At 37.4% G+C, this 26,494-nt stretch overlaps 1 protein-coding gene across 36 annotated transcripts in view; it reads left to right on the forward strand.

Moving 5' to 3' along the window:
* dlg2 (discs, large homolog 2 (Drosophila)) overlaps window positions 1-26,494 on the forward strand; it is a 184,557-nt gene that overhangs the window by 99,903 nt on the left and 58,160 nt on the right. For 32 of the 36 annotated variants that reach the window (XR_006155755.1, XM_042732720.1, XM_042732721.1 and 29 more), the window contains one exon: window positions 22,342-22,395. The exons of 2 other annotated variants lie outside the window; for them this stretch is intronic. Coding sequence is in view for 33 of the 34 variants with exons in the window: in XM_042732720.1 (XP_042588654.1) it covers window positions 22,342-22,395 (54 nt within the window). In the remaining variant the exon portion in view is untranslated. Of the gene's footprint in view, window positions 1-12,899; window positions 13,744-22,341; window positions 22,396-26,494 lie in introns of those variants that run through there. 2 more of the 36 variants (XM_042732749.1, XM_042732752.1) reach the window with 2 other exon arrangements.

Consider the following 26,494-nt stretch of genomic DNA (forward strand, 5'->3'; position numbering starts at 1 on the left):
GTGCTATTGTTAGATTCTGTACCTGTTCTCTTCTCCAGCAAATTGAGGTGTCTCTTGTCCTCACTCTGGGAGCAGCAAACCCAAGAATCATTTCAAGTGTTGCTGATTCAGACTAAAGCCTCTACATTATTGATCATCCTGCCAGAATGTAGTCGAAAGCCTTTTTGCTCTCCAACTAGTTTGAACAAACTCTGATTTGGCTTGTATCAACTCTATGTTAGGGTGTTGACTAGATTTGTTGTGTCCAGGTTTTGAACTCCGGATAAAACCAATCCTGGTGCTGGATTGCATCCCAAATAGGGGATGTTTGCAGTTCTGCTGTGGATTAGGCCACATGTTTTCCGAGCTGGTCCTGGTGGAGGGATATATGACAGATGTGGCTTAGTGCCACCACAGACTATGCTGTGAGCAGTGATAGGTTTAATTGCAGGAAGAATGTGTCTGTCAGCACATGGGCTGTACACACAAAGGCCTTGAGAGGTTCAGGTGTTGAGGTTCACTTTCTATTCTGAGTTGTTTTAAAAACGAGTGGTGCCTTACTGTCTACTGCATACATAAACAGGTGCCTTTTAAGGCAGCATCAACAGTTTCACACCACATACATGGTACACAATTGTGATACTCGCACATCATAACTCACAGTTCCAAAAGACTTCATTTTTAAGGATATGCTACTTTAACTTTGTGTATGCGTCTATGCATGTGTGTACTCTACACACATAAATTAAATTAATGTTTTTTAAAGAAAAGTCACTTAGACTCTAGAGTAATGGCTACTTACATGGCTGGTTACACTTTATTTTAAGGTCCAATTCTCGCTATTAATAAACCATTAACTATGACTTTTGCCTCAATAAATTCCTAATTTGCTCCTTTTTAATAGTTAGTAAGGTAGTTGTTAAGTTTAGATATTGGGTAGGATTAGGGATGTAGAATATGCTCATGCAGAATATGTGCTTCATAAGTGTTAATAAACAGCCAATATGTTAATAATAGGCATACTAATAAGCAACTAGTTAATAGTGAGAGTAGTGTAACCAAAAAATGTAATTATCCAAAACTTACTGTATGACTGGTTATATGATTTTAAATCATTTTAATAAATTGGATACAATATTTATTTAATAAATTATTTTAATTTAGATCAATGCAGTGCATTGTGAGATTGCCTTATGTAGGGTAAATGTGATGTTAGCTTAATTTTTCCAAAACCTTCTTAAAAACGAGCATAATTTTGCTGCAAACCTTTAGGAACAGACATCATGTTGTACGTGTGTCTAGTGTGCCTTAAAGCACTGTCTAGGTAGGCATTCCATTATGTTTGGGAACAGAGCTGTAGTGTTGCAGCATAAAGGCAGGATGTTGGGTCATTTTAGAGGACAGTAAAACTAGTTAGTGCCACATTGTTTGTCTCATTGTCTCTCTCTCCACCTCTTTTTTTTTAAATTAGTGTGCATTGTTTAAGTGTCCTCTAGAGCTGCAGATTTAGAAGAACTTAATTAGCACTGCCTTAATGAACATCATGAGAACATTACAATGGTGTTAGCAGACAGAATGGACAGATCATAAAGGGCTGCACTAAAAACAACCCTCTTTAATGTCTTATCGCTCAGAATTGATAAGACTATGAATATTCAGATTGTCTGCCACTATAATGCAGTGTTGTGGAATTATTATGGAGTATATCTCATCTTTGCTAACTGCAGCTAATGTTTAACCATCAGCAACCTCAAAGTTCATGCAAATAGTTTCTGTATATTTAAGGATATTTTGGTAGATTGGGAGATGGAGGATGGACCTTGAGTGTTGCATTTTCAAGCATATATTTTTAGTTTGTTATATGTATTTTTTGTAGTGCACAGTAAAACCAGGGACATTTACGTTTTGATGTTGTTTTAATTTTAATTTAATGAATATATAATGTTCTGAATTGGACAGTTCAGGTTCATCACTCCATGTCAGGCTGAATGCTTCATTTAACTCTTAATTAGGAGAACAAATTGTCTGACATTTTCTGATTCAGGAGGGGGAATTGCTGCGCATGTCGTGAGATGGATCTGACAGGTGAATTCAGCCGCTCTTCACTCTGAAATAAGACTGTTAATATTAGGATGGCTTTCACTAACACAAACCATTTCCCCCGGGCTTAAGGCCGGAGCACATCCCTGTTGGCCAGCAGACAAGCTGTCAGCGACTGACAGTCTATTCCCACAGCGAGAATGCTTGAAGAGGCCGAATGGCAGAAACCGTAACACTGGCTAGAAGATCCAACACCACTACTGACACTATTTAAAGTTGAACTAAACGGAACCAGTAATGAAACTACTGATATGGTATCTCCATAGTAAATGTCTTTGTGTTTGTTCTGTTTCTTTGTTTGTTTGTAAGATTAATGATGTGAAGTTCCAGTGATGTATTTAGCGGTGAAATAAAAAGAAATCTCATTAGTTGCTCCGCTGGTTTATAGATCTAAAGGAAAGAAGCATATGTGTTGGTGGGAATGTGTGAGTATGTGTGTGTGTGTCATCAAACAGCCCACCATTACCTGGAACGAACCCAGACATAAGCATATCATTTCACTGTCCTGCAATCTGCACTGTATACTTATTCTTTTCTTGGTTGTGGTCCTGAGATCAGACCATTTAGATTCCCAGCCTCAGAGGAGACAAGAGGGCAGTGTATATTACGTTGCTGCCACACATACCTAATATAAACATGCAATATCTTTCCCAGCTTCTTTACCTTCACAACTCATGTGTGTTTTTAACATAGACCTATGTGTATTTGACGGTTTGAGCGCAATAAGACACGAAAGAAAACTTAGTTTAGTACTCACATGCCGTGTGACAGCCGCTTTCTGTGTGCGTGCTTCCAATTTGTGCGCTCAGAAAACCGTAAATCATGAGATTAAACTAATATAGCTTTAAAATGTATGTTTTCAGTGCAATAGACATGATCAAAATCAAACACGTTTTTTAGCAGATTATCTGAGATACCAGCTGTAAAAGCACAGCCCTATCCTGGAAAAGGGGGAGGGGAGCAGCAGCTCATTTGCATTTAAAGAAACATGCACGAAAACAGAGCGTTTCTGCTTCCACTCAAAATAGGCATTTTCAAAATGATAATTTAATAATAAATGATCTGTGGGGTATTTTAAGCTGAAACTCCCAGTCACATTCTGGGGACACATGAGACTTGTATTACATATTGTAAAAAGGGACAAAATAACGGTCCCAGATAAAAATAGGCATATGCATTTTAGCTCATTTTAAGAGTCAACCAGTAATGTCAGACTGATGGATTCCTGCTTAAAAGGTGTGATTATTAAAATACATTTTCTCTGTGCAGTTGTAAATGCAGAAATAACTACTCTATAAGTGAACCATTCATAGAACGAGTAGTGTAGAAACTAGTTGGTGGTGCTATAAAAACATTGTTTTGTTTTGTTTTTCATTGGATTAAAAAAAAATTAGTATGATGTTTTTGAGGTGATTATGAAGTATCAGTGTGCCTACTCAAATGATTGTCCACAATTTTAATCAAAAAGGCTAGTATCTCTTATGATGTTCAAAGATCTTTTGATGGCTTTAGATGTATTCTGAGCAGGTACCTTGATCATCGCACGCCGCTCTGAGTTCTGTATTTTGATTAATTACCCTGAAATTTGTAATGCATATGGATCATTAGTTCATCTCCAGGCAACAAAAGCACCATCTATTTATATGAGCGGATGTATGTCTGTGCTTAGACAGCATATCTTCTATTTCAAACTCTCTCTCTTTGTTTTTTTTGTTTTTTTTATCCACCTTTGTCTCTCATACACAATAATATTTGTATTTGATCTGTTCTTCTATCACTTCATGCCCTCTCTCTCTCTCTCTCTCTCCGGGAAGCCTTACAAGATGTGCAGGTTTAAAACTTATGTATAATAGATAGAGCTCTCGGCTGCAGGTAACAGACGGGGGGAGTTTGAGTTATGGATTTCAAAATGTCATACTGTTGATACACAGAGCAGGATGGATATAAACATGAGCTGAGAGAGAGATGGGTAAAGGTAGGTTTTTGAGATGAGTGCTGGCCCATATCTAGAGTGCCTTGTTTAAAGGTCTGCTTTATTTCTTGTTCTTTGTGTATGGTAGTCACGAGGCAACCCGATTCATGTTCCTCATCCTTGCCTGTCCAACTTTATCCACCGACCCCATGGGAAAGAGAGAGAGACAGAAAGACACAATGAGACAGGGCTGGTTTATCTGTAGCTGACCAGGGGTTGGATAATCCAACACCACACAATGAATGTGAGCAAAGCAGTTTTGAAACAGAATCAAACTCTGGGTATGTTTCCGTTTTTGTTAATGCAACACAAACACCAATTTTAACACCGCAACACATGTCTGTAACACAGACATCAAAAAAATACCACAGCAGCACAGTGTCTGACGGAACCCTAAAATAAAAAAGAAGCATCCGAAAAACGGTCAAATAACAGTCTGTTGATTTAGTTATAGATACTTTTGGTCCTATCAGCTGTTAATACACTTTTCACACTCTGAATGTATTATTTGTCCACCAGTAATATCAAATAATTATTTCCTTATTTTCCTCCTCATTTATTTTTTAATGTAAATTTCATTCTGTGATGGAAATGATGTTGAAAAATGGAAAACATTTCCACACAATGAATTGAAATTGGTTTATTTATGTATTTATTTATTTTTTATTGTCACGTGTTTAACATCTAATAATTATATTTTAGGATGAATATTCCTAGTTTAAGATTGATAATCTAAGACAAGGGTAAAACTAATAACTTTATAGAAGGTGATCTTCATATAAAAACAGTAAAGGTTAATCTATAAATTTTAATAACAAAAAAAAAATTAAAAATACTGCCTGAAGTCGAAGAAACACTCATTAATTGTCTATACGCATATTAATATTTAGATTTGGATACAACAGAGTCATATCCCTTGATTGAGTCATAAACTGTACATCTCATCGCATTTCTTTTTCACTCATTCAGAAAGACCAGGCTGCAATTGCTATAATGATCAAGCAGCTGTCAGACCATTTCCTCTGCGAACCTGATTAGCCGCTTGTCGTCATTTAGCGACATTTAGCGCTGTAATCAGAGAGATAACACATTTAGCCTGTCTATTCTGGGATTTCCCATCATCCCTCTTTGTCTGATTTGGCAGCATGGAGCCCAGGACATGGTTAATTGCTGTTTTTGCGATTCGCACGTTTAATTTTCCTTTCACACTCAACATCCTGTAATACGCGTTTAAGCCTGCTGTGGCGTTTCCAGTGTGGTGAATTTAAGTTTGGCTCGTGTCTGCGCCTGATAAACATCGCCGCGTATGGATGTGTGTTTGTGTTTGTCAGCTCCATTATTGATTGGCTGTAATCTGGCAGTGGCCACTCAGTGGAGTGATGTTCCCCTAGGCTTTAATTATATCCCCATGTGATTTGCATCTCAGCGTTGCCCCTCGCTAATCTCATCTCATCTACCTCCCCTCTGCCACCCCATCACCCCCCTGATTTATTGAGTTTGTGTCACTCTCTGTGCACTTTTTTTCTCCCTACCACACCCTGAAAAAAGTCCAACTAAGCTTCGGTTAGCCTAGCCTACCATAGCACAGGCCACGGCCAGAAAGATCCATCTCAGCCATTCCGCTCACATACACCATCCCCCAATGGAATGAGAGACTCATCCAAGGATGAACAGACTTCTGGGACCGATGCTGTCTTCTCGAGCAGCACAATGATTTGTTTGAGAGTTAACACCTGTCTGAGCCTGGAGTTCTAACCGTCCTTTGGACATCCAGAGCCACTGGATTTGGCTTCTTATATTTGACAGACTTTCGGTTTTCTAAAGAATCAATGGATTTGTTTGTTTATTAGCCAAAAGCGCAGAAAAGTCAATTTTTTGTGGTTTGGCTCCACTGGGCTGTGGATATGTACATTGTATCGGTGTTAGGGTGACCTTGTTGCGAAGCTGTCCATTGATTGGGTGCACTCAAAAGGCTTTGACAGGCTTTTGTGGAAGTTTGTGCATTGTCCAGCTTTGCTGGGCGAACTGCCATCTGCCATGAGCTACATGCTGGTGAATAATGGCCTTTTTTGGGAGAAATTCCACAGAGGAAGCGCGCCCAACCTTCTCGCCCCTCCTCAAGTTGAATCCTTACGACCACTGCATAAACGTCTCAGCGTGGAAGCCCTGAAGAGCAAAGCTCCTGACTTGGGGCCGATTAAATGGCCGTCGCTCGTCACCATCTGTAAATGGAAGCAAAATCTGACTGAGAGACTTCTAAAGAGACACCGAAGGAGTTGCAGTCAGGTTAGCACCTCTTTATTCAGTTTAACCTTCAAGTTTATAGCAGGTAGACCAGCGACCAAATCTTTTAGACAGTGTTTCCCAGACAGTAAAAGACTGAAAGGTTTTTTAAAACCAGACCACTTAAGAATAATAATTGCTCACAATTCTCCATAGGTCCTTTTAACCGCCTTCTCGCTTTTGTTAGACAATGCTATTTTAAGTTCTCTGTCTCTGATGTGGATTTAGCTGCTCTTCCGGTTTTTATTGAACCATTGAACTGGTTTCATAATTTCTGAAGTTGATTACACAGGCCTGGCTCTCGACCAAAAGTGGTCCGTGCATTAGCCTTTGAAACATCACTCACAGATGCTGCCAGCACTCAGAGACATATTCCAGTGGAAAAAAGACTAATGAAACTAATCAATGTAAGAGCTGTCTTCTGTCTTTAGAAGGATGCCAGAGGTGTTAAAACAATTTAAGGTTGAATGTGCAGCCTGAAGCCATATTTTAGACACAAAATGCTCAGCAAATGCTATTGCAGTGTACACACTGTGAGAGGTTTATGTATGTTAGGTTTGATTTGCTAATTCAACATCACTCTTACCACTCTGGCAATTTGGTGTGTTATTATTTTTCAAAGTCAGTAAAATTAGCGAGGGACTGAGCTATATCTAGGGATCAACGGGATATAATAGAGACTTGTGGCATCAAATAACACCCTAGCAACCACATAATAACGCTCTAAAAACTTCTTATTTTTTATTGGTGGTGAGCACTGCATGGTCAAGCACCTGCATTTTTTTCAGGAAACAAAGATGAGTTGATATACTGCAAATAAAATATAGTTGAGGTACAAGTTTACAAGATGGAAAGGATAAGAGGACATTAAGACCCTGGGGGAAAAGTACAAGCCATTGAGGAGCTGAAACTGTCTCTAAGGAGCTGAAACACTCTTTTAGTGAACACTAATGTTGATTATTACGGTGCGTGTGGTGCTTAATGCAATGGCCATAGGCTAGGTTCACAGCATCTCTTCTTGGATCCAACAAAAAGCTATTTCTCCAAAGTAAGTGTTGGCACTGCTTCTGTATCTGCAGAGCTAACCTCTCTGCCCCTTGCATTAAATTATAATCACTCCCCTGTTTAACTTTCCACTCTTTAAAATCTCCCTCTGCTCCTGGGTTCCATGCACTCCTCCATAATCCAATTAGTTACACCCATGAGGAAGTTCTCATAACTTCTAGCACTTTTTATTCCATAATTCAGTGAACTGGTGTGGTTGGTTAATCTGAGGCCAGGTCAGCGGGATAAGCTCTGACAGTTATTTTGACAGACTTTATTGCTCCTTCAAGCTTGTATACCACAATCTCTGTTCAAAAGCTGTTCAAAATCTCTGTTTTTTTCCACACTGAAATTTTTGGCCAAAAATGTAACATTTAACTAAATATGTTATGTTTTGTGTATTAGCTCAGTTGGAATCTCCAAATGTATTTCAGTAATACAGTATATTTCTAATTGGCAATAAAATCTGACAGCAATGGGAGAGTGTTATTTTAGTATTATTATTTATATACTATTGCAGTTTTCATTCATATTTTGAATGAGATTTTTTTTTTTTTTTTTTTTTGTTAATTTGCTTTTATTTTTTATTATTTTCTCTTATATTTATTTCTATTTAGCTTTAGATATTTTTTCAGTTTTTTTTATAGTTGATTGCTAAGGCAAGATTTCAAATTATTAATACTTTTATTTTTATTAGCCTTTATTTCAATTAACGAAAACTAAAATCACAACTTATTTTTTAATCTAGTTTAGCAATGTGTGTGGGCTTTCTAGACTAGATGACTCCTCTAACATTGAACAGCTCCTATGGGCTCTTAGTGATTAGCATTCGCTAAACACTGACCAAAGTTTGTCACTTCAGTTGATGACTGTCAGACTCTGTCAAACTTTACAATAACTGCTGAGTTAAACCAGTACTGTAAACATGCACACACTCTGCAGCAGTATCATTGCCTTTATTGGGCATGAACTGAGCATGTGTTCAATTGGCAAATTGCTGTACCATCATTCCTTGCTCTCAGTTCTGAGACAGAGCGGCTGTACAACAGTTCATCCTGCAGCATTACTTTGCCAGTGAGTAAAATCATTCACTTTTCATCTGAAGTATAGACACTCAGGACAAAGCTTTCAGCAGAGCCACTTGTTTGATCCATCATACAGGAGCTGGAGAAAATTGAATTTTTTTTTTTTTTTAAATGTGTGAAATCACTTTTGAAGTGGCAGTGGTAGGATGAGGCTGATTTTGAAGCCACATGTCCAGTCTCAAAGTCTAATCACAAGCCCCACCTTGTGGTGGTAAATGTGAAATACAACAACAGCATACAGGGGACAACTGTACACCTGGAACATTGTTTTGCCTTTGGCCCTGTGAGATATGTAGTTTTGTTTTGTATTTTGAATTGCTTTGCTTTTGTTTTGCGTTTTTCATATTATCACTATACCCTCCTGCTATGGTAATAAAATAACGTAATGTACTCTTTTATAATACCGAAAAGTTCTCTGGTAATATATAAAGCTCTTTCAGTGCTTATTTTCATTCATACTTGAATGAAAGACTGTATTAGTGCTCCTGTAGCTCAAGTGGTAGAGCATTGCGTTACAAAGCGCAAGGTTGGGGGTTCGATTCCCCGGGAACACATGATAGCTAGAAATGTACAGCCTGAATGCACTGTAAGTCGCTTTGGATAAAAGCGTCTGCTAAAATGCATAAAATGTTGACTTTCTCTGTATCCTCTCCTAGGTAAAGGAGAGATGGTCTCTGGACCATAATGGCTTTCACTGAAGCAATAAATGACCTGTCACACACTGACAGGACCAATCAACCACTTAAACTCTGCCCTGCAACATGAGTTTGAATTTTTTGTGGGGATCTTGCAGGTCTTGCAGTGTGGGGGTTCTTGTCTTGTCATATGTGTGTGTGTTTTGTTACCGTTTTGGGACATCAGGAAGAAATGAAGAGTTGATTTCTGAGAGCAGTGGGAAACACAGTAAGAGAGGGGGAAGGAGTGAAGAGAGTCTCTCAGTTCTTGTGAGAATTAAGGCACGTAGTAGCCTGAGTACTTCTCTTCTGTTAAGAGCCACATGGGAGAGGGGGCTTTTAATTAGAACCCTGATCCCAGACACTCCCAGTGCCTGCAGTGTGAATTATCAAGCCAAGTGTTTTGTCATTCATTGTGCTGCTTTAACAGCACCAGCTTCCTGCTTTCATACATACTGTACTGTACACAGTGTCCAAAATGAACCTTTGCCAAATGTCGAATGCAAGTTGTATTTGGTGAGTAAATGGTAAAATGGAGATACTTGGCATTTAGCTGATAACTTTATAACAGTAGGAACTGCAACATGACGTGGTTTGAATTAATTGCTAGAACGATAGTCTAAACCTCAGAGATGTAAGTGGCATGCAGCATTCAAATCCAAGACATTCAAACATCTACTAAATAAAACATCTGTTGTGATTCATACAACTTTTATTCAACAAGCTTTTATTTGGCATATGATTAATCACGATTAATCATTGCCCAGCATTAATTATTGTTGTTGTTGTTTCAGTTATTCATTAAATCATACAAAATGTATGTAAATAGTATTTAGTTCTTAATATATATGCAATATACATGTAAATATATTTTGTTTAACATTTAATAGACACTGTTTTGATCGTTTAATCTGCATTTATGTGCATGCACAGTGCTGCAGTGTGTGGGAAAATGTGTCAACTAAGGTGGCTTGTCATGTGCTGGTTGTTTTCAGTGTGTATGACATATCCAGCAATTTTTGTGTTAATATTACATCCACATAGGTGCCATGTTCTCTCGCCCTTGTGAGTGTAGCTGCTTGAGTGGGCACTTCGACGTGTGTGAATGTCAGGGCTGACCACCTGTCACTTGATGGTCTGTCTTTGAAAGGTGGGAAAATTAATTTGACAGCATCTTATGACATTTTCAACAGTATTATACAAGGGTTTATCTCGGTGATGTGGTATCACAGCTTGCTGGCATCCATGACTAGCATTTGGCGGTGACACATGGCATACAACTCACACACACACACATCCTGAGGCTGTCATCATTTCAGGCATTGACAGTGATAAGTGGTGTTTGTCATCATGTTAAAAGTGTGATGGAAAACGCACAACACTTTGGGGAATTAGAAATGGCTGACATTTTCTCACTGGCTGATTTAGCTGCTTTTAACTGACTTCTCGCACACATTTCTAGTATACATTATTCATGTGTTTTAATTCTATCCTTATATTCTATCCTAGTCATGTTGACTGCTTTTATGATTATTTTTTGAAGAATATCCATTCTTTTCCATACACAGAAAGTCAAAAAGTATTCCTTTACCATCAATCCTTTACTATCATTCTTTTTCCATACATTCTTGTTCTGTTCAAACCCATTAGTAGAGCTCGATGTTGTTTGTGTGCCCTGCAGGTGGGATTTAAAATGTCACAAGAATTTAATTGGAATGTGGGAGGAGAGAAACCTGCTTAATTGTAAGTTCAGATGGATTGAACGCTCCATAGGGATTGTTAATGATACAAAATACTGTATGATAAACTGGCATTTAGACACTTAGAATGCCTACACAACCACACATTCTGAACAAATCACTAAAGCCTTCATCATCAACCTCCAGTGGGTTTTATTAATTTTCATCTAAGCTAGCTCACCCCCAGATGGGAGACACTATGTGAGGGAGGATTACTAAATCAGAATGAATAACCACACAGCTAAAAGACTGAATCCTAAACAAATATTAAGCACTGGTAATGCTTCTGTGAGGATAAATTGGCTTTTTCCCCCTGAGCTGTACTGTGTGCTAGAAGCCAGTAGGTGGGGTTAATGTACATTGGTTGAGCAGAAAGTCAGTACAGCACTCTGGGATTGATTCTGATGTAACTGGATGGTTTAATTTAAGCAGTTAAGCATCAGTTGCTGAGCATAAAGCCCCTTGTTTTGATGAAATGTGACTAGGTTGGTCATAAATAGAAATCTTATTGAATCAGTGAGGCTCAGTGATCCACAAGCTACAGGCTATGGCTCTGCTGTTCCTTGCACAGTTTTGTGTCTGCTGTTGAATTATGGATTACAAAATTTCATTTACTTTTTGTTTAGTACATTCTTAAAATGCAAATAAAGGGCAATCTGTTGCATTAATTATCTCTTTAAATGCTTGCTACACAGGTTGCATGTTTGTATTTATGAATTATTATAATTAATAATTATGATAATTATTATATTAATTGTTATTATTAATTTATTTATTTTTTAAATTATTTCAAATGCAGTTTTGCCTCTAAAGATGTTAGTAACTGAAAACATTTTTTTTAAATATAATTATTATTAATACTAATATTTCTATGTAAAATGTATATTATTGTTTATAAATTTCATTTCATTCATTTATTTAAATAATTTATTTAATTCTCATTAATTATTATAATTATAAATTGTTATAAATTTTTTTATAATTTCAAATGCAGTTGTTATTAGAGAAGAATAATATTAATATGAATAATATGCATATTTAAAAATTCTATTATTATTTTACATTATTTCAAATGGAGTTATACCTCTAAAGTTGTTGCTGAAAAAACATTTAATTTAATTATTATTATTACTATTGCATTTAGAATAATAATAATGTTATTAAAATGGAAGCTATTGTTCAACAGTAACTTCAGAAGCATTGCATTTAAAGTAATTTATAATAAGAATTTGTACAAATATTTATTTTGGTTACTTTAGCAAAAGTAACACAAATCAGTTAAATTCTTAATCCAGTTTTATTAGTTCAGTTTAACTATTCCACACTTTGGGTGACACTTTAGCTAATTCTCACTATTAACTATTTGCTTATTAGAATGCATATTAATAGCATATTGGCTGTTTATTAGTACTTATAAAGCACATAGTTTAGCTCCCTTAATCATACCCCATACCTAAACCTTACTAACTATTAATAAGCAGGAAATTAGGAGTTTATTGAAGCACAAGTTGTGGTTAATAGTTGCTGGGTAATGTTCTGCTGTGTAGTCCACATCATTCAAGGCTATGAAAAAGACTGCATTGCAGGCACAAAAGTGGTGCCAATGAGCGCCCTTCTGAGACTAACGTGACAAATGGGACACTCTTTGGGCTTTTCGACTTCTGTGACGTACATAAGCAAAGGCCATAAGACTGCAGGTCCATTAATCGGACAGGGCCATTAATGTGCCAGGTTGCTTCATTGCTTGGTAACCTTAAAAAGCAAAGAGTTTGGCTAATGAATTGTATTGTTGTTTGGTTATTATCATGCTTAATGTAACTTTCTTAATATTGCCATTGCTGCTGTTTTATTAGGAGTATACCACTCTGCTAGTGATTTTTCAAATACTAAGGAGGTTTTAGAACACTTATTAGTTCAATTTGTACTGTTTATGCATTTCTGTCTGCCTTCAGGCTATGTGGCTTATATCTCTGCATAGCTATGAGCATTTTGTGTACTTTGAGCTTGCTGAAAGAGATCATTTGAATGATTTTATCATGTTGAAAAAGTACAGCTGTCAGTTAGACATCCGTCTGTCTGATTGGGGGGGTTTGGGGTGAAGGCAGCTCAGTCCCCAGCTGTTCTGGGTTTGATTTCTTCTGCCTTGAGCAGAGATGCTGTCAAGACACACAGCCAGTTAAATCATCAATTGACTGAGCTTTCTCACATACACACACAAATACACTCGTCTACCTCTCTTTCTTCTCTTATTCCCTCTTGTGCTCCATGTCCCGCTGTCTTCCTGTTCTTGCCTAACTAAAATATGCCTAGTGTCTACAAGTTGCCAGCTTTCTCTCTCATGCACCCTCTCTCTCTCTGACGTGCTCACACACACACGCACAGAGCCCTCTCACTGGCTCTCTCACTGTCGAGAGCACACTGCTCAGAAACCGCCCAGAGTAGTGCCGCTCACCACAGCTGCGTCCTCTGCTGCTGCTGCCGCCCGCACCCGAGTGCAAACTCAGAGACAGGGAGGTGAAACACACAGAGTGAGAAGAGGAGGAGGAGAGGAACGCACATTGGGGATGACGGCTTACCTGAGCAAGCAGCAGAGCTGCTGTGTGGAGATGCACGGCCGTGTAGGAGATGGTGGAGGGGGCGAGGCGCCCTGCTCTTGCAGTTGGCAGCACGAACCTCAGCACGGATACAACTACCAGCCCTCGCCGTCCATGTCCACCCTGCCCCGTCAGAGAGCCAAACTCACGGCTTCACGCTCCGAGAGCTCCTGGAGGACTCCCAGCCGCAGCGCACTCCGAGCCAAAGGGGGGAGTTGCGATCTGTGGACGGAGTGCGGCTGCCATCCGCACAGCTGGCATGAGCCGTACCAGGTAACCGCTGACATCTGGGCTAGGTACCAGGGAGGTGAGGGGACAGGTGCATTATGGGAGGTCGGATATGAGGTCTAGAAGTAGTGAGAAAAGTTGGGCTGATTAAGTTGTTAAGGGTTTGAAAAAATCTTTGTAAAGTTGTGATTTTCAGGACTGAAAAAAATCTTAAACCCATGGACTTAAATTGATAGAATTTAATGTTTGGGGTCAGTATGGACAGGAATAAATTACATTGTGTAATATAGTAAAATAAAAAGTTATTTTAAACTTAATATATAATATTTATTAATAATATTATTACTTAAGAATGTGAATAATATTTCACAATAAAAGTACGTTTCTCAGATAGATGCAGCCTTCTGTCAAAAACATTAAAATATCTTAAAGACCCCAAACTTTTGAATGGTGTATGTTTAATCTTTATCCATTAATCACAATCAACTGAAAAAGTCTTGGAAACTGTAAAATGCTAGCTGGATCAAAAATATTCTGCTTTTTAATGAAGGTGGTTGTGGAATATTTGGTATCAGAGTTTTTTTAAAAAGTGGAATGGTTGTTGTATGTTGCTGTAGCTGTAAGGAAGTTCTTCTAAGTGCGTTTTGCTCTTCTGTAAGCACGTATTACCACTGGAGCCCCTGTTCTGACATGCTTGTTGTTCTTGTCGCTGTGTGTGCTGATATCACTTTGTATCGCATGAACAGTTCTACACAGCATGGTTCTCAGATCACAAATACTACAGCAGTGATGATAACGTAATCTGTTTGTTCATGAGGAAGAGAGATCCAGCTAAATGCCCTAAATCAGGCCAATGCATCACACCCCTTGAGTGCACTAACACAGCTGGACGCTGCACTCTGAAGACCCTCTGTTTTGTGTGTGTGTCTGTGTGTGTGTGTGTGTGTGTGCACTCCTCCTGCAGTACTGATCTGTGTTTAAACTCCAAGATTATCTAGTTAAGCAGAAGTGGAGCTCTCATTTGGTACTTCCTGCATTACAGCTAGGGTCATTCAGTGCATGTGACACTTATTTTGTGTTTTTGTCTTAATATAAAGTACAGTACATAAATACCATTGCAGGATTGTTCTGCCTGCTGATTGGTAGATTATCATTTCATTTGTTTTGACCTATTTCTCAGCTGAAGAGGATTTCAGTACCAGTAAAGAAAGAATTTAACGCTGAAATAAGGAAATTGGTCAAGTGATTGATAATGTGATGGCAGACAGAGAAAGGCTTGGGAGAAATGACCATGTGGCTTCACATCCATCACCTGTCTCTGCATGAAAACACCTCCACACTTCTCATCTCTGGTGGTCTGGTGTGATATATGTGACCCTGGAGCACAAAACTAGTCTTAAGTCGCTATAGGGGATATTTGTAGCAATAGGCGAAAATACATTGTATGGGTCAAAATTATTGATTTTTCTTTTATGCCAAACACCATTCGGATATTAAATGAAGATCATGTTTCATGAAGATATTTTGTAAATCTCCTACCATAAATATATCAAAACATAATTTTTGATTAGTAATATGCATTGCTAAGAACTACATTTGGACAACTTTAAAGGTGATTTTCTCAATATTTAGATTTTTTTGTACCCTCAGATTCCAGATTTTCAAATAGTTGTATCTCTGCCAAATATTGTCCTATCCTTACAAACCATGCATCAATGGAAAGCTTATATATTGATATATATGACTGGTTTTGTGGTCACATATATGGCTAAGGCGATGCTATGTGCAGGCTGAGGTCATCAAAAGACACTATTAGCCAATTGCCTCACTGTAGGACCAACGGCAAACTAATGTATATCTCTCAACAGTTAAAAGCTTGTTTGTTTATTTGTATGTTTGTGTATGTATACCAGTGCACACTAATTTGTATATTACTATATTTTTTAAAAAGACCTGTACATTAATGCAATATTTTCCTAATAATATTTGTGATTTAATCTCAAGAAATTAGATTAGTATCACTGATACTATTTAAAAGACTTAATCTTATGATGTCAAAGCTCAATTTTCAGCAGCCATTACTTCAGTCTTCAGTGTCACATGATCCTTCAGAAATCATTATAATATGCTGATTGTTAAACATTTCTTATTATTATCGATGTTGAAGACAGTTGTACTGTTTTTACTGTCTTTACTGACACTTTTTGTTAACTTAATAAATCCAGGGTGAATAAAAATATTAAAAGTTTTATAAAAAAAAACAAAAAAAAAACATTTATTGGTTTTTATTTATGCATCTTGGTAATATCTTTACCAGCCCTCTTTTAGTCTGCTGCTCTTGGTTACTTCTTTGAGTTGCTGTCTCTATGATGTTCAACTCTTAAGGCTGTTGTTGTTGACTTTTTCTTCTTGTGCATTATTGACGGTGGTGTGGAAGCTCTATGTATAGTTTCTGTGGCCTGAATTATTGAGAGCTGTAAAGTGGGACAAGAGCAGAGGCACTGAACGCCATTGCAGGACCTCTTTAAGCAGCACATAACACATCTGCAGACCAATCATTATTTATCATCATCTTTAACACTGGATAAGCACGGCATTAACTATGTAATTTACAGTGACTTCCTCTACTGCAGTATATACAGTAATACTATTTGTTGTCACACTGTTTTCCAAAGGCAAAATGACCAGTATACTGTAGATATTTATCTTCATTCACTTCTATTTTTAAATGCTCCTGACTAGTCCTTTTGTTTCACTAAAGGGTATTTTTCATCTGGTAATTTGATATAGTGCAAATTGAATTAGGAATGTTTGAGGAGTAGTTTAATTGAAGTTCATATTAATCTTGCAATTGTCTTGCAATTTTATTCAGTTCTCACAGATAAGGTGAATTGCTATCATCGATAAGGACAACCGTAGTTGTTCCATTGTGCTTTTTAACACACAATTAACCTTAGGGTTGATGGGGTTCCTAGATACGCCACACTGTATTAATCATGTTTTGCCTGAATTGCATTGCACTTCACATGCATTTTTGAGGCGATAAGCTTGTTTGAATCTCATAAACATCTGCACGACACAATGTTAGACAAGTCTCAAAAGACCCCCACTAGCTAGAAAAGTAGTCTGACGTGATGTTTTAAGTTACATAAAGTGGCATAAACTCTGGGTTTTAAACCCAAGCACTTTTTTGATCTTGTATTAGCCTGCGCTTTACCTGCCCTAAAAATGCTGATGTGTTGAAAACAGACACTTCTGTGTATCAAATCTACAGAGGCATGAAGATGCTTGAAGCAGAAAGTCTGCCCCAGTTTGGCTCCACAATAAGCCTTTAAGATGTTTGTGTTCGTGCTCTCTTTACCAAACACTGCAGAGCTGGTCTGCCCTACACCACACACACACACACACACACACACACACACTTTTCATATTAAATGTGGATTCAGATACATCATCTTGTTTCTTTCTTGCATCTTTAGCCATAAAAACACCATGGTGTACTACATAGGCTGTTCCATTCTATACCATGATGTAACAGTTTTAATGTGCACACACATTTATTTTCATCCCTTAATGTTGATTGAGAGCTGTGTGTGCAGTTGATTATGTAATGCCATCACCTCTGTGCTCAGCTGGGCCACGTGAGCACTGGCTGGCTGAAAGAGGCCGGTCGTGCTCTGCATCAGTGCATTTGTAAGCACTTCCACACAAATAACGCTGGAAAAATGGGCAACAGCTACTTCAGCCGATTGTGTCTAGAGAGTGAATTAATGAACACATCAACAAAGAGTCTGTGTGGCTGTTGAAGCACTTTTTCTACCCAGATTTATTCAAATGTGTTACATTTTGTCCAGCTATGGTTTTAACTGGGTACTTGCTATTTTGCAGTGTGCATTTACATTGAGAATAAATGCTGTCTGTGTACATTCATGTTTTCTGTATATTAGTGCTCTGGTCCCCTCTTACTGTCTTTCCTCTTGTCAGTTTCCTACAATCTAGTTCTCATTAGCTCTAGAATTGAGATGAAGAGACTTGTTACTCCAGCAACCCATTTCCCTTGCTGCAGCATTGCCATTTCAGTTTACTTTAAAGTCAAACTAAGCAATGAATAAACCCATTTTAGGTGGAAATATCCAAGTTTGTATATTTCAGACCCTACTATCTTATTTCACACAAGATATCGCCATGATATTATAATCTGTATATAGATCACTGTGCAATGATACCACCACAGTGGTGTTTTGTATTGATTACTTCCTGAAAGAACAAAATAAGTACTGTCTAATACTATCAGGTAATCTTAAATTACTCTGAACCATATTCAGTTTCAGTGTGAGGTCACCAAATACACCAAATAAAGACAAAATGACTCATCATTTCTTGATGTCATCTTTGATCTTCAGTGATAATCAGTTAAGGTAAAATTAAGTTTTAGATGTTCTGTTCTTATATTTATCTCTGCGGAAAAATTCATGTCTGATGTTAATCTAAAATAAATCTGCATATCATTTGCATATTGATGAATGCAGTCGTATTTACTTAATATACCACCTAGCGGGAGCATGTTATGTTTAAACAATGACAGATTCAAATTGAAATATGGCTTTAGCATTATAGAGCTCTGAATATTAACATAATATTCTTAATCATTTAATAGAAACTAAAATTTGCAATATGCAAGAGCTGTCTTCACGCTTATGACTAGTAGTTTAGCAATGTCATCGTAGTTGAAAATTGGACTCATCTTTCTGAGTGTATGTGTCTCAGAGGACGGCCTCTTTATGACTCACTTTCTGAAATGGCCAATATTGCTCTTTGTCATCCAGGGAGACATTAAACTTAGCTTTTGCTCATTTACGTTTTGTGTGCTTTTTATTTTCAACCATTAAACTGTCATATTTTGAGATAACGCTGCAATTATCTCTTTTAATCTCTTTAATGTTTGGCTGCCATGCCGTGATGAACCTCATCAGTAGATAATAGCTTCAGCTAGATGGCACATTTTTGTTGTTGATCCCACCATGTCATTCATTACAAAAGCACCTTGTGTGGGAGATGCCTGCAGTGTGTACTTAACCCTATAAAGTCTACTGTATCATATTTGATATGCAAATGCCTTTAAATTATCAACATGATCAAAACTTTGCTGGAAAAAAAAAAACAGTTCTCAACTTTTAGTAGATTTTAGCATGGTAATGGGTATAAAAATGTTAATGTATTTGGTCTTGACAGAACTGATCTGCTACACTGCTGCTGTTGGTTATTACTGCTGTTGTTTATTATTGCTGCCAATACATATGCTGGTAAGGTGCTGTGAGTATTTAAGACATACTGCTGATGCATAAATAGCAATAAAATAACCCGTACCAGATCTATACAGGTGGAGCTGGGGAGGTGGAGGGTTTCAGAGGAACTCTGAAAGTGCACTGCAAGCTGCTCTAGTGAATGCTAACCAGCCATTTAAATGTAAAGCAAGCTCATTTGCTGCATATGCAACATGAACCAATCAGCTTGTGCCAAGTAGTTTAACACTGTGAACATCCTACTTTGCATTAAGGACATACTTGCCAGAACTTGGCATTGGTACACAATGTCCTACATTATGTCATCTGATTGATGATTATACTTTTTTAGCAAGTAAACAGGCTTTTAGTGTCATAGTATCAAATGTCCACCTTCAGGTTGTGGTAAATGTGTCTTTTTGATGTCATATCTTTACTGATATTTATAAACTGTAAGCATAAATGATATTAGATGAACACTTACTGCACTGAATGTTTACTTGATCATCTATACATGGCATTATATGTTTTGCTCCACACAATAATAAACTACAGAGCTTTCATCATAAACCTTAGCAATGAAATATCATTTTACTACTGTAAGACATATTATTGGGCAATATAGAGTGACAACTAATATTTATATACTATATATTTTATGTCTATTATACTGTTATGAAGATCTCATTGATTTACATTACAAGCTATCAGAATTTCTTCTTACAGTACATTTTGGTCATTCAAATATCAGCAACTGCACCAAATTGGCATATTTTTGCTCCGTTTGGGCAAACTGAGGTGTTTTTCTTTCCTCCTCAAGTATGAGCTCCATATTCTCCTATATCATACTATATAAGCTATAAAAGCCTGATGTTTGAAATATGATATTCAATTTAGTTTGAAGGTTTAATAAACCGTTCCATTTAAAAGAAAAAAATATTGACTGATATTTCATATGTCAGGCTTTACAGTGTAAAAAAAAACACAAAATGTTTATTATGAACTCAAGCTGACTTTATATTTCAAACCTCAGTGGCAAATAGTTTAAGATAGGTTAGGTTTAGGTTTTTCCTTTTTGCCATGTGCTTTCCAACACATCTCTTTGGTTCTCTGATCCCTCTGTGATTGAGGCTGTAGCTCTCAAGGTGGGAGATGTATTAATGTAATTAGAGGCAGTGCACAGTAAGCATGGACAGCCTCAATCTCTGCTGTCGATCGATCTTTAGTTGCCGGCTGCATCTCCCCGGGGATTTGTGTAGTAGGCCATCTCGGAATGCTAATGCGTCTGTGATAAGCCTCACAGCCTCCAGCTGAATGAGTTTGTGTTGTGTGCTAGCCCACCTTTCATTACTTGTTAAATGTTGTGTGCCTCTAGTGGCACCAAACAGAATTACAAAAATAATGACTTGTTTTCAATTAGGGTTCTCAACACAGGTCTGCCACTGGTCAGAAAAACAGAAAGCCCTGCCATTGGTTGAGCATGTGTTGCTTTGAAGAACTGCAGGACTAATGCAAATGATGCAGGCTCAAGTGCTTTCTGAAACTAGACCCTTACGCAAAAAAATTCAAAAGACACGGACACTAGTTAAACTGAGCTGAGCTGGATGATGACATCTCTGAATCAATAATGAGCTGACTTTAACTGAAAAATTGAGTGTTTACTATTGTCCTTATGCATTATCTACAGTATGAACTATTTTCTTGTTCAACACTGTAAAGCTGCTTTTTTACACAATCTGTATTGTATAGTAATATTAGCTGTTGTTAGCTTCAAATTGCTCTATTAAAAATGCTCGACTGCTGCTGGTGACAAAATGATTGGAAAGGTGTGTGTTAAAATAAAATCTTTAGTCACAGTGGGGTTCACATGAAGGTTTGCTATGACATGTTTTTAGATTTTTCTTTTCTAGATTTTTTTTAATGCTCACTACGGCTGCATTTATTTGATGTAGTATTGTATTGTAAAAACATTTCAAATTTAAAATGTTATTACAACAAAATTTCAGAATTGTTTTCTATTTTATTGTATATTAAAATATAATTTATTCCTATGGTGACAGCTGAATTTTCAGCAGCCATTTCTCCAGTCTTCAGTGTCAAATAATCATTCAAAAATCATTCTAATATGCTGATTTGGTGCTCAAGAACCATTTTTTTATTATTTTTTTTATTACCAGTAATGATGAAACCGTTCTGCTTAATATTTAACGATATTAAAAATAACATATTTTTAAGGATTCTTTGATGAATAGAAAGTTCAAAAGAAAAAGCATGTATTGAAATAGAAATCCTTTATGTATCATTCCAACTATCTTTGTCATTTGTGTATCTGAATCAGAAAAAAAAAACTTACTGACCTCAAATGTTTGAACTGTAATATATGAGTAATGGCTGACATCATTCCATTATAGTCTGAGTAATACTTTGAATTATCACTCACAGCCACTTCACTTTATGAGGACATTTATCTAAATGAAAGTTTTCCTAATCTCATAGCAAATGTGATTAAGCTTTTTTTTTTATCTGAATTTGGCTCATAATTGAGGTCATATAAGGCCGACAGTGTCACTGGTCCACCAAAACTGACTGCTTATTTACTCATTCAAATATTAATTAGTTTTTAATTATAAAAAAAAATTTGTCTGCATATCATCATATTACTTATAGCTTGAAAAAATGTTTTTGTCAGGTTTTATGTTCTGCAGTAGTTCACAGAATTAACTAGCCTCCAGCACCACAGATATCATTATGACCTATAACGGTAAAATTTAGCTTAATTGTGTCGTTATTGCTCAGTGAATTGTGCAGCTCTAAATAATGCTGTGTAAAATGAGCTAATATTTTCTAATAAAGGCTAATGATGGGGTTACACTTCACAACACTCAATAAAATTACAGAGAAGGTACAGAATAGATGTCCACCAACTGAAATTTGTGGCCTCGCTGCTGTTTGGGAGAAATGAATTGACTTTGTGTTGTCTTCAGAAACAAGCTAAATAGCAAAAGAGACAAACAGGTAGAGATATAAACAATTTCAACCTTCATGTCATACAAACCTAATTTTTCTAGCAATGATCATCATACTCCTAAATGATGTCATGTTTTTCATCCTTCATCTAATCGATCTGTGTGTATGTGTGTGTATGTACTGTAAATATGTTTTGCTGTCGACTGTCGTTTTTGAAGTTGTGTTCCTCATCATGACATCTGTGAGCTCAGCGGTGCCCATCATGCTCTGCTGTATCCCTTAATAAAATCTAGCCCAGTTCACACATCTCCAATCCACTCTGATCTTTATATCTTTCTCTTTCTGTTTTCCTCTCCGTCCATATCTCTCGCCCTCCCTTTCTCTCTTTTCACAGGCAAGTCCTGCCCCAATTATTGTCAACACGGACACTTTGGAATCTGTACCATACGTGAGTTTTGATTTTTCATTTATTTATTGCATGTTCATGACATTATGCACAGCCGTGACATTGCAGATCATCCACTTGATCAGATCGATGTCCATGCAGAGTGAATGGCGAATGAGTTTGACATCCTTTTTTTGTTCTTCATAAATGTAGTGTCATTTATCACTCTCCATTCTGCGCAAATACGATCAACGTATTCAATGACTGATGCCTTTTCATAACTTAACCAGATGATGGAGGCCAGTGATTATTGGCGGGTTTGATTAGCACAGGCTTTTCTGTTATGGGTTTGAAATATTAATGTGTGGAGTCAACTGTTCTTTGGTGGGCTGTATGAGAGATATTTGATGAATGGTTTAAAACAAATCAAATCAGTTAATTGTGATATTCCATTTCAGTTAGTATTCTGCCTTAGAAAGTCGCTACCCGTTTGCCAGGTTTTAGATCAGAGCGATAGGTAGATGAATGCAAAAGAAAAATGATGAATTGCACACAGAACTGGTGACTGGAGTGAATGAAAGAACACAGAGGGGGAGAGCAGTGTTGAATCAGACACCTACACAAAGTGATAAACACTCAGCACGAAGTGTATAGAGTTCACAGACACACTAACAACACAGCTTGACATTCAGTCAGCCGAGGCAGGTTTTATCTGTCTCCTTCAAACTCCAAAATAATCGTCTGCTATTTCCTGGTTTTGCAATGATGTAATTCGACCATTTACAGAAATGGCCAGCCATTTATGAACAACCCAGAACATTCTTTGTTTGTTCTGCTTCGGCTTGCTTGTTCAGCCAATAAGATAAATCAAAAATAAGATCATTTTAACCAATCAGTTGTTTCTCCTAAACGGCGTTGAATTTAATTGAAGATTAAAAAGGCCTCTTCCTGTTACATCAAGGGAAATATCCTTCTGTTGTTCTGTTTTGTATTGGCTGTTGTAGACGCCTCTTATGCACACTCTTCACGTTCACTGAGGATAATTTCATTTGATTCTTGTTTCTCTGCTTGCATCTTAGTAATGAAATATTAACATCAAGGCATATCCAGATGACTGTGAATGCACAGTGTTTTAGTCAAAGCACTGTACTTCCATCAGCAACGCGAGATCGACCATGACATCCAGAATCCAGCAACAAGCGTAATACTGTTAAGTCGGTTTAATTGCTTTTCCCCCTGCTTTTCCTGCTGTTCTCAGTTTAAAGCCCACTGTGGACATGTGTTGGAGTATGTGTGAGATTACGATGATTATGAACTGCTTTAAGCAGCAATCTGTCTCTGATAGAAAGTCTTCTAATAGCCTAATGCAAGAGAACAAGCAAGAGAAGATGGAGTTCTGGGAAAAGAAAACACTGATGGATTACTCCAGTAAAGGTGTTCACTCCGAGTTTAGCCTATAAACACCCTGTGTGTGTGTGTTTGTGTGTGTGTGTGTGTGTGTGTGTGTGTGTGTGTGTGTGTGTGTGTTCTGTGCTCTCAAAATGCAAATCTCTAAAGTAGAATAGATTTATTTTTTTCTTTGCTGAGAACTTGAGAAAAGTCATTACAATAATTTTAAGGGTGTTGCAAACCTAAAATGTTAGATATGGCATAACTGGGATTTACCATATGCTGCATTTTAGATTTGCGTACTTAATATTCAGTCTATCTGAGTTTTGGGAGTTTTGTTTTCATACAATATGTTTACACCCCAGTGATTTTATTTAAGGGTGGACCATCATACAATTCACACTGTACACACTTATACAAAATCATCACCTTGTAAAAAAAGTTATTGAGTAGTATTTGTGGAGATAAAAAGGCTCAACATGACCCCAGAGACAAAAGAGAGAGGTGCTGCAGTAAAGCCAGTGGGAAAGGACCAAATCAAGCTCATTATGCATGTATTCATGCAGTACATTTATCCTACACATACACGTTCACTCACCCAGCACAGAATCATCTGTTCACTTTTTTTTAAAAGGAAACTTGGTTGTTTTAGTGAAGATTTGCCTTGGGTTAAATGCTACGTGGGCTTTGTGCTGTTTATCAAGGAATTGTCAAGGCTAGTTGAAAACCAAGTTTTTCTTTGGAGTCATGAAAAAAAAAAGATGTCTCCATCTGTTGATGCTTCTGAAAGATGTTGAAGAAATGCAAGAGTGTGTAAAGCTGTCAGACGTTATAAGGTACATAAAGGAGTGCAATAGACCTTAGTCAGAGAAAATGCCATATTTAATTTAATGCAAAAGAAACATTCAGTATCCTAGGTTGCAAAGCTGTCAAAATAAATAGTCTTTTTCAAAAAACGTAGGTTGTGAAAATAAAACGTAGGATATTGGTCTTTGTAATGCATTACTTCTTATGTTTTCTTCAAAAACGTACAAAAAACGGTAGTACTGTATATATTGGGCATATTAATAGATTAGACAATCCATGTTTTAAGTTGTCCTTGATTTAATATCACAAATGTTGTGTGCTTTTTAGAGTATTGCATTGTTAGCTTAGCAAAATGTTAACAATAAATTCAGTCTACAAAAGATATTTTTTGTACTTCCATGATGCTGCTTTAAAATGTGGCCATGTAAACAATATACAAAAAGACAGCTCACTCATTTTGAAGCAAAGTTAATATATTGCAATTTAAATATGCACAAACAATGAATATTTAATAGACACTACTGTTTAAATCTCAACCCACTGCTGCCTAGTTTTAGACCTGGTGAGAAATCTGGTTAAGTACTGTTAATTATAAAGCCTCCACTGTGCTCACTGTTACTGTAGTGGAAACGGAGCTCATCTAGAACGTGCGCTAAAGATAATCAAGGGGGGCGACAGGATTAATAAAGCATTACTGAGTCAGTGTAGCTGTTAAATAACATCCGCCTAGCTTCAGCAAAATGACCCTTTCTGCCTACTTTTAACAGTGCCTTTGTTTCCATTAGCTGTCAGGAATAACAATGGTTAGTTCATAGTGGTAATTAGTCCACGTGGGTGTGTATTGAGGAAACCAAGTCTTATTATGTCGCGACCCGAGAGATATTTCATGTTTAATCACTGCGATGGGCGTAAAAATATGCCATCCCATTAGGCAGAACTCTAAAGGGACAGCTTCTTGCTTGAAAGTGCCCGGTTCCTGCATTGTAGTCAAACAGTCGCCATGGAAACATGATCCGCTCTGCGTCGTTTGCACAAGCTGTGCGGATGAATGCACTCAGGCGCATCGTACATTTGCGAGTTTGTTTGGTGCCACATTTGCAGTGACTCACCAGTTTAATGTGAGCTTTTACACCCCGGATGCTGCATGGTGAAATCCCCTCCCACCGTCCTCTCTGCAGCTGCACTCTCCCCCGGTCCCCAGCGTCTCACATTTGCAACACCATGCGGCTCAGAATGCTAATGCCACTCAAAGCCCAGTAATTGGGTCATTTCTTCAGGGGAAAGATGGAAAGGCCTTGTTTTCCTGACCTAAAGGAAACTTCTCCAAACTTAATGCCTTGATGAAGTGTGTTTGATTATTAGTGTCTTAAGTCGGTTGATAAGGCATGTTGTTCTGTGCTGATGAGAGCTGCTGTTGTTAATGATCTCATTTACTCCGACTTATTGGTTTCTAATGCTCATCAATCAATTATAACATCTATCAGTTATCTCCCTGATTGTGTTCTTTGGCATATTCAGGGTGTCCTGAAGAGCTCTCGCACATATGCATTGATGAAACTGCGGAGAAGCGGCTCGGCTGCTGTCACTCTCATTATTTAGTGTCAAACAGAAGCACTTATGTGCACTGAGAAATAAATCCAATTTTGGCTTAGACAGTAAGTAAAATGGCCACATCAGATGTTGTCTTAGACCAAATAATTTCATTATATTAATTGTGAAATTATTTGAGCAGTTGCAGAGCATGATGTAGGCTTTTGTCTTTGCTGGTAATGTTCTCTGAGGATCCCTGTGCTCATATAAACTGCATCCACTGAGTTTCTATATTACATGCTTTCTTAAAGGGATACTCCACCTCAAAATAAAAATTTTGTCATTAATCACTTACCCCCATGTCGTTCCAAAACCGTAAAAGCTCCGTTCATCTTCGGAACACAATTTAAGATATTTTGGATGAAAACCTGTGACT

Source organism: Cyprinus carpio, chromosome B10, assembly GCF_018340385.1.
Source record: "Cyprinus carpio isolate SPL01 chromosome B10, ASM1834038v1, whole genome shotgun sequence".
Classification (NCBI taxonomy): domain Eukaryota; kingdom Metazoa; phylum Chordata; class Actinopteri; order Cypriniformes; family Cyprinidae; genus Cyprinus; species Cyprinus carpio.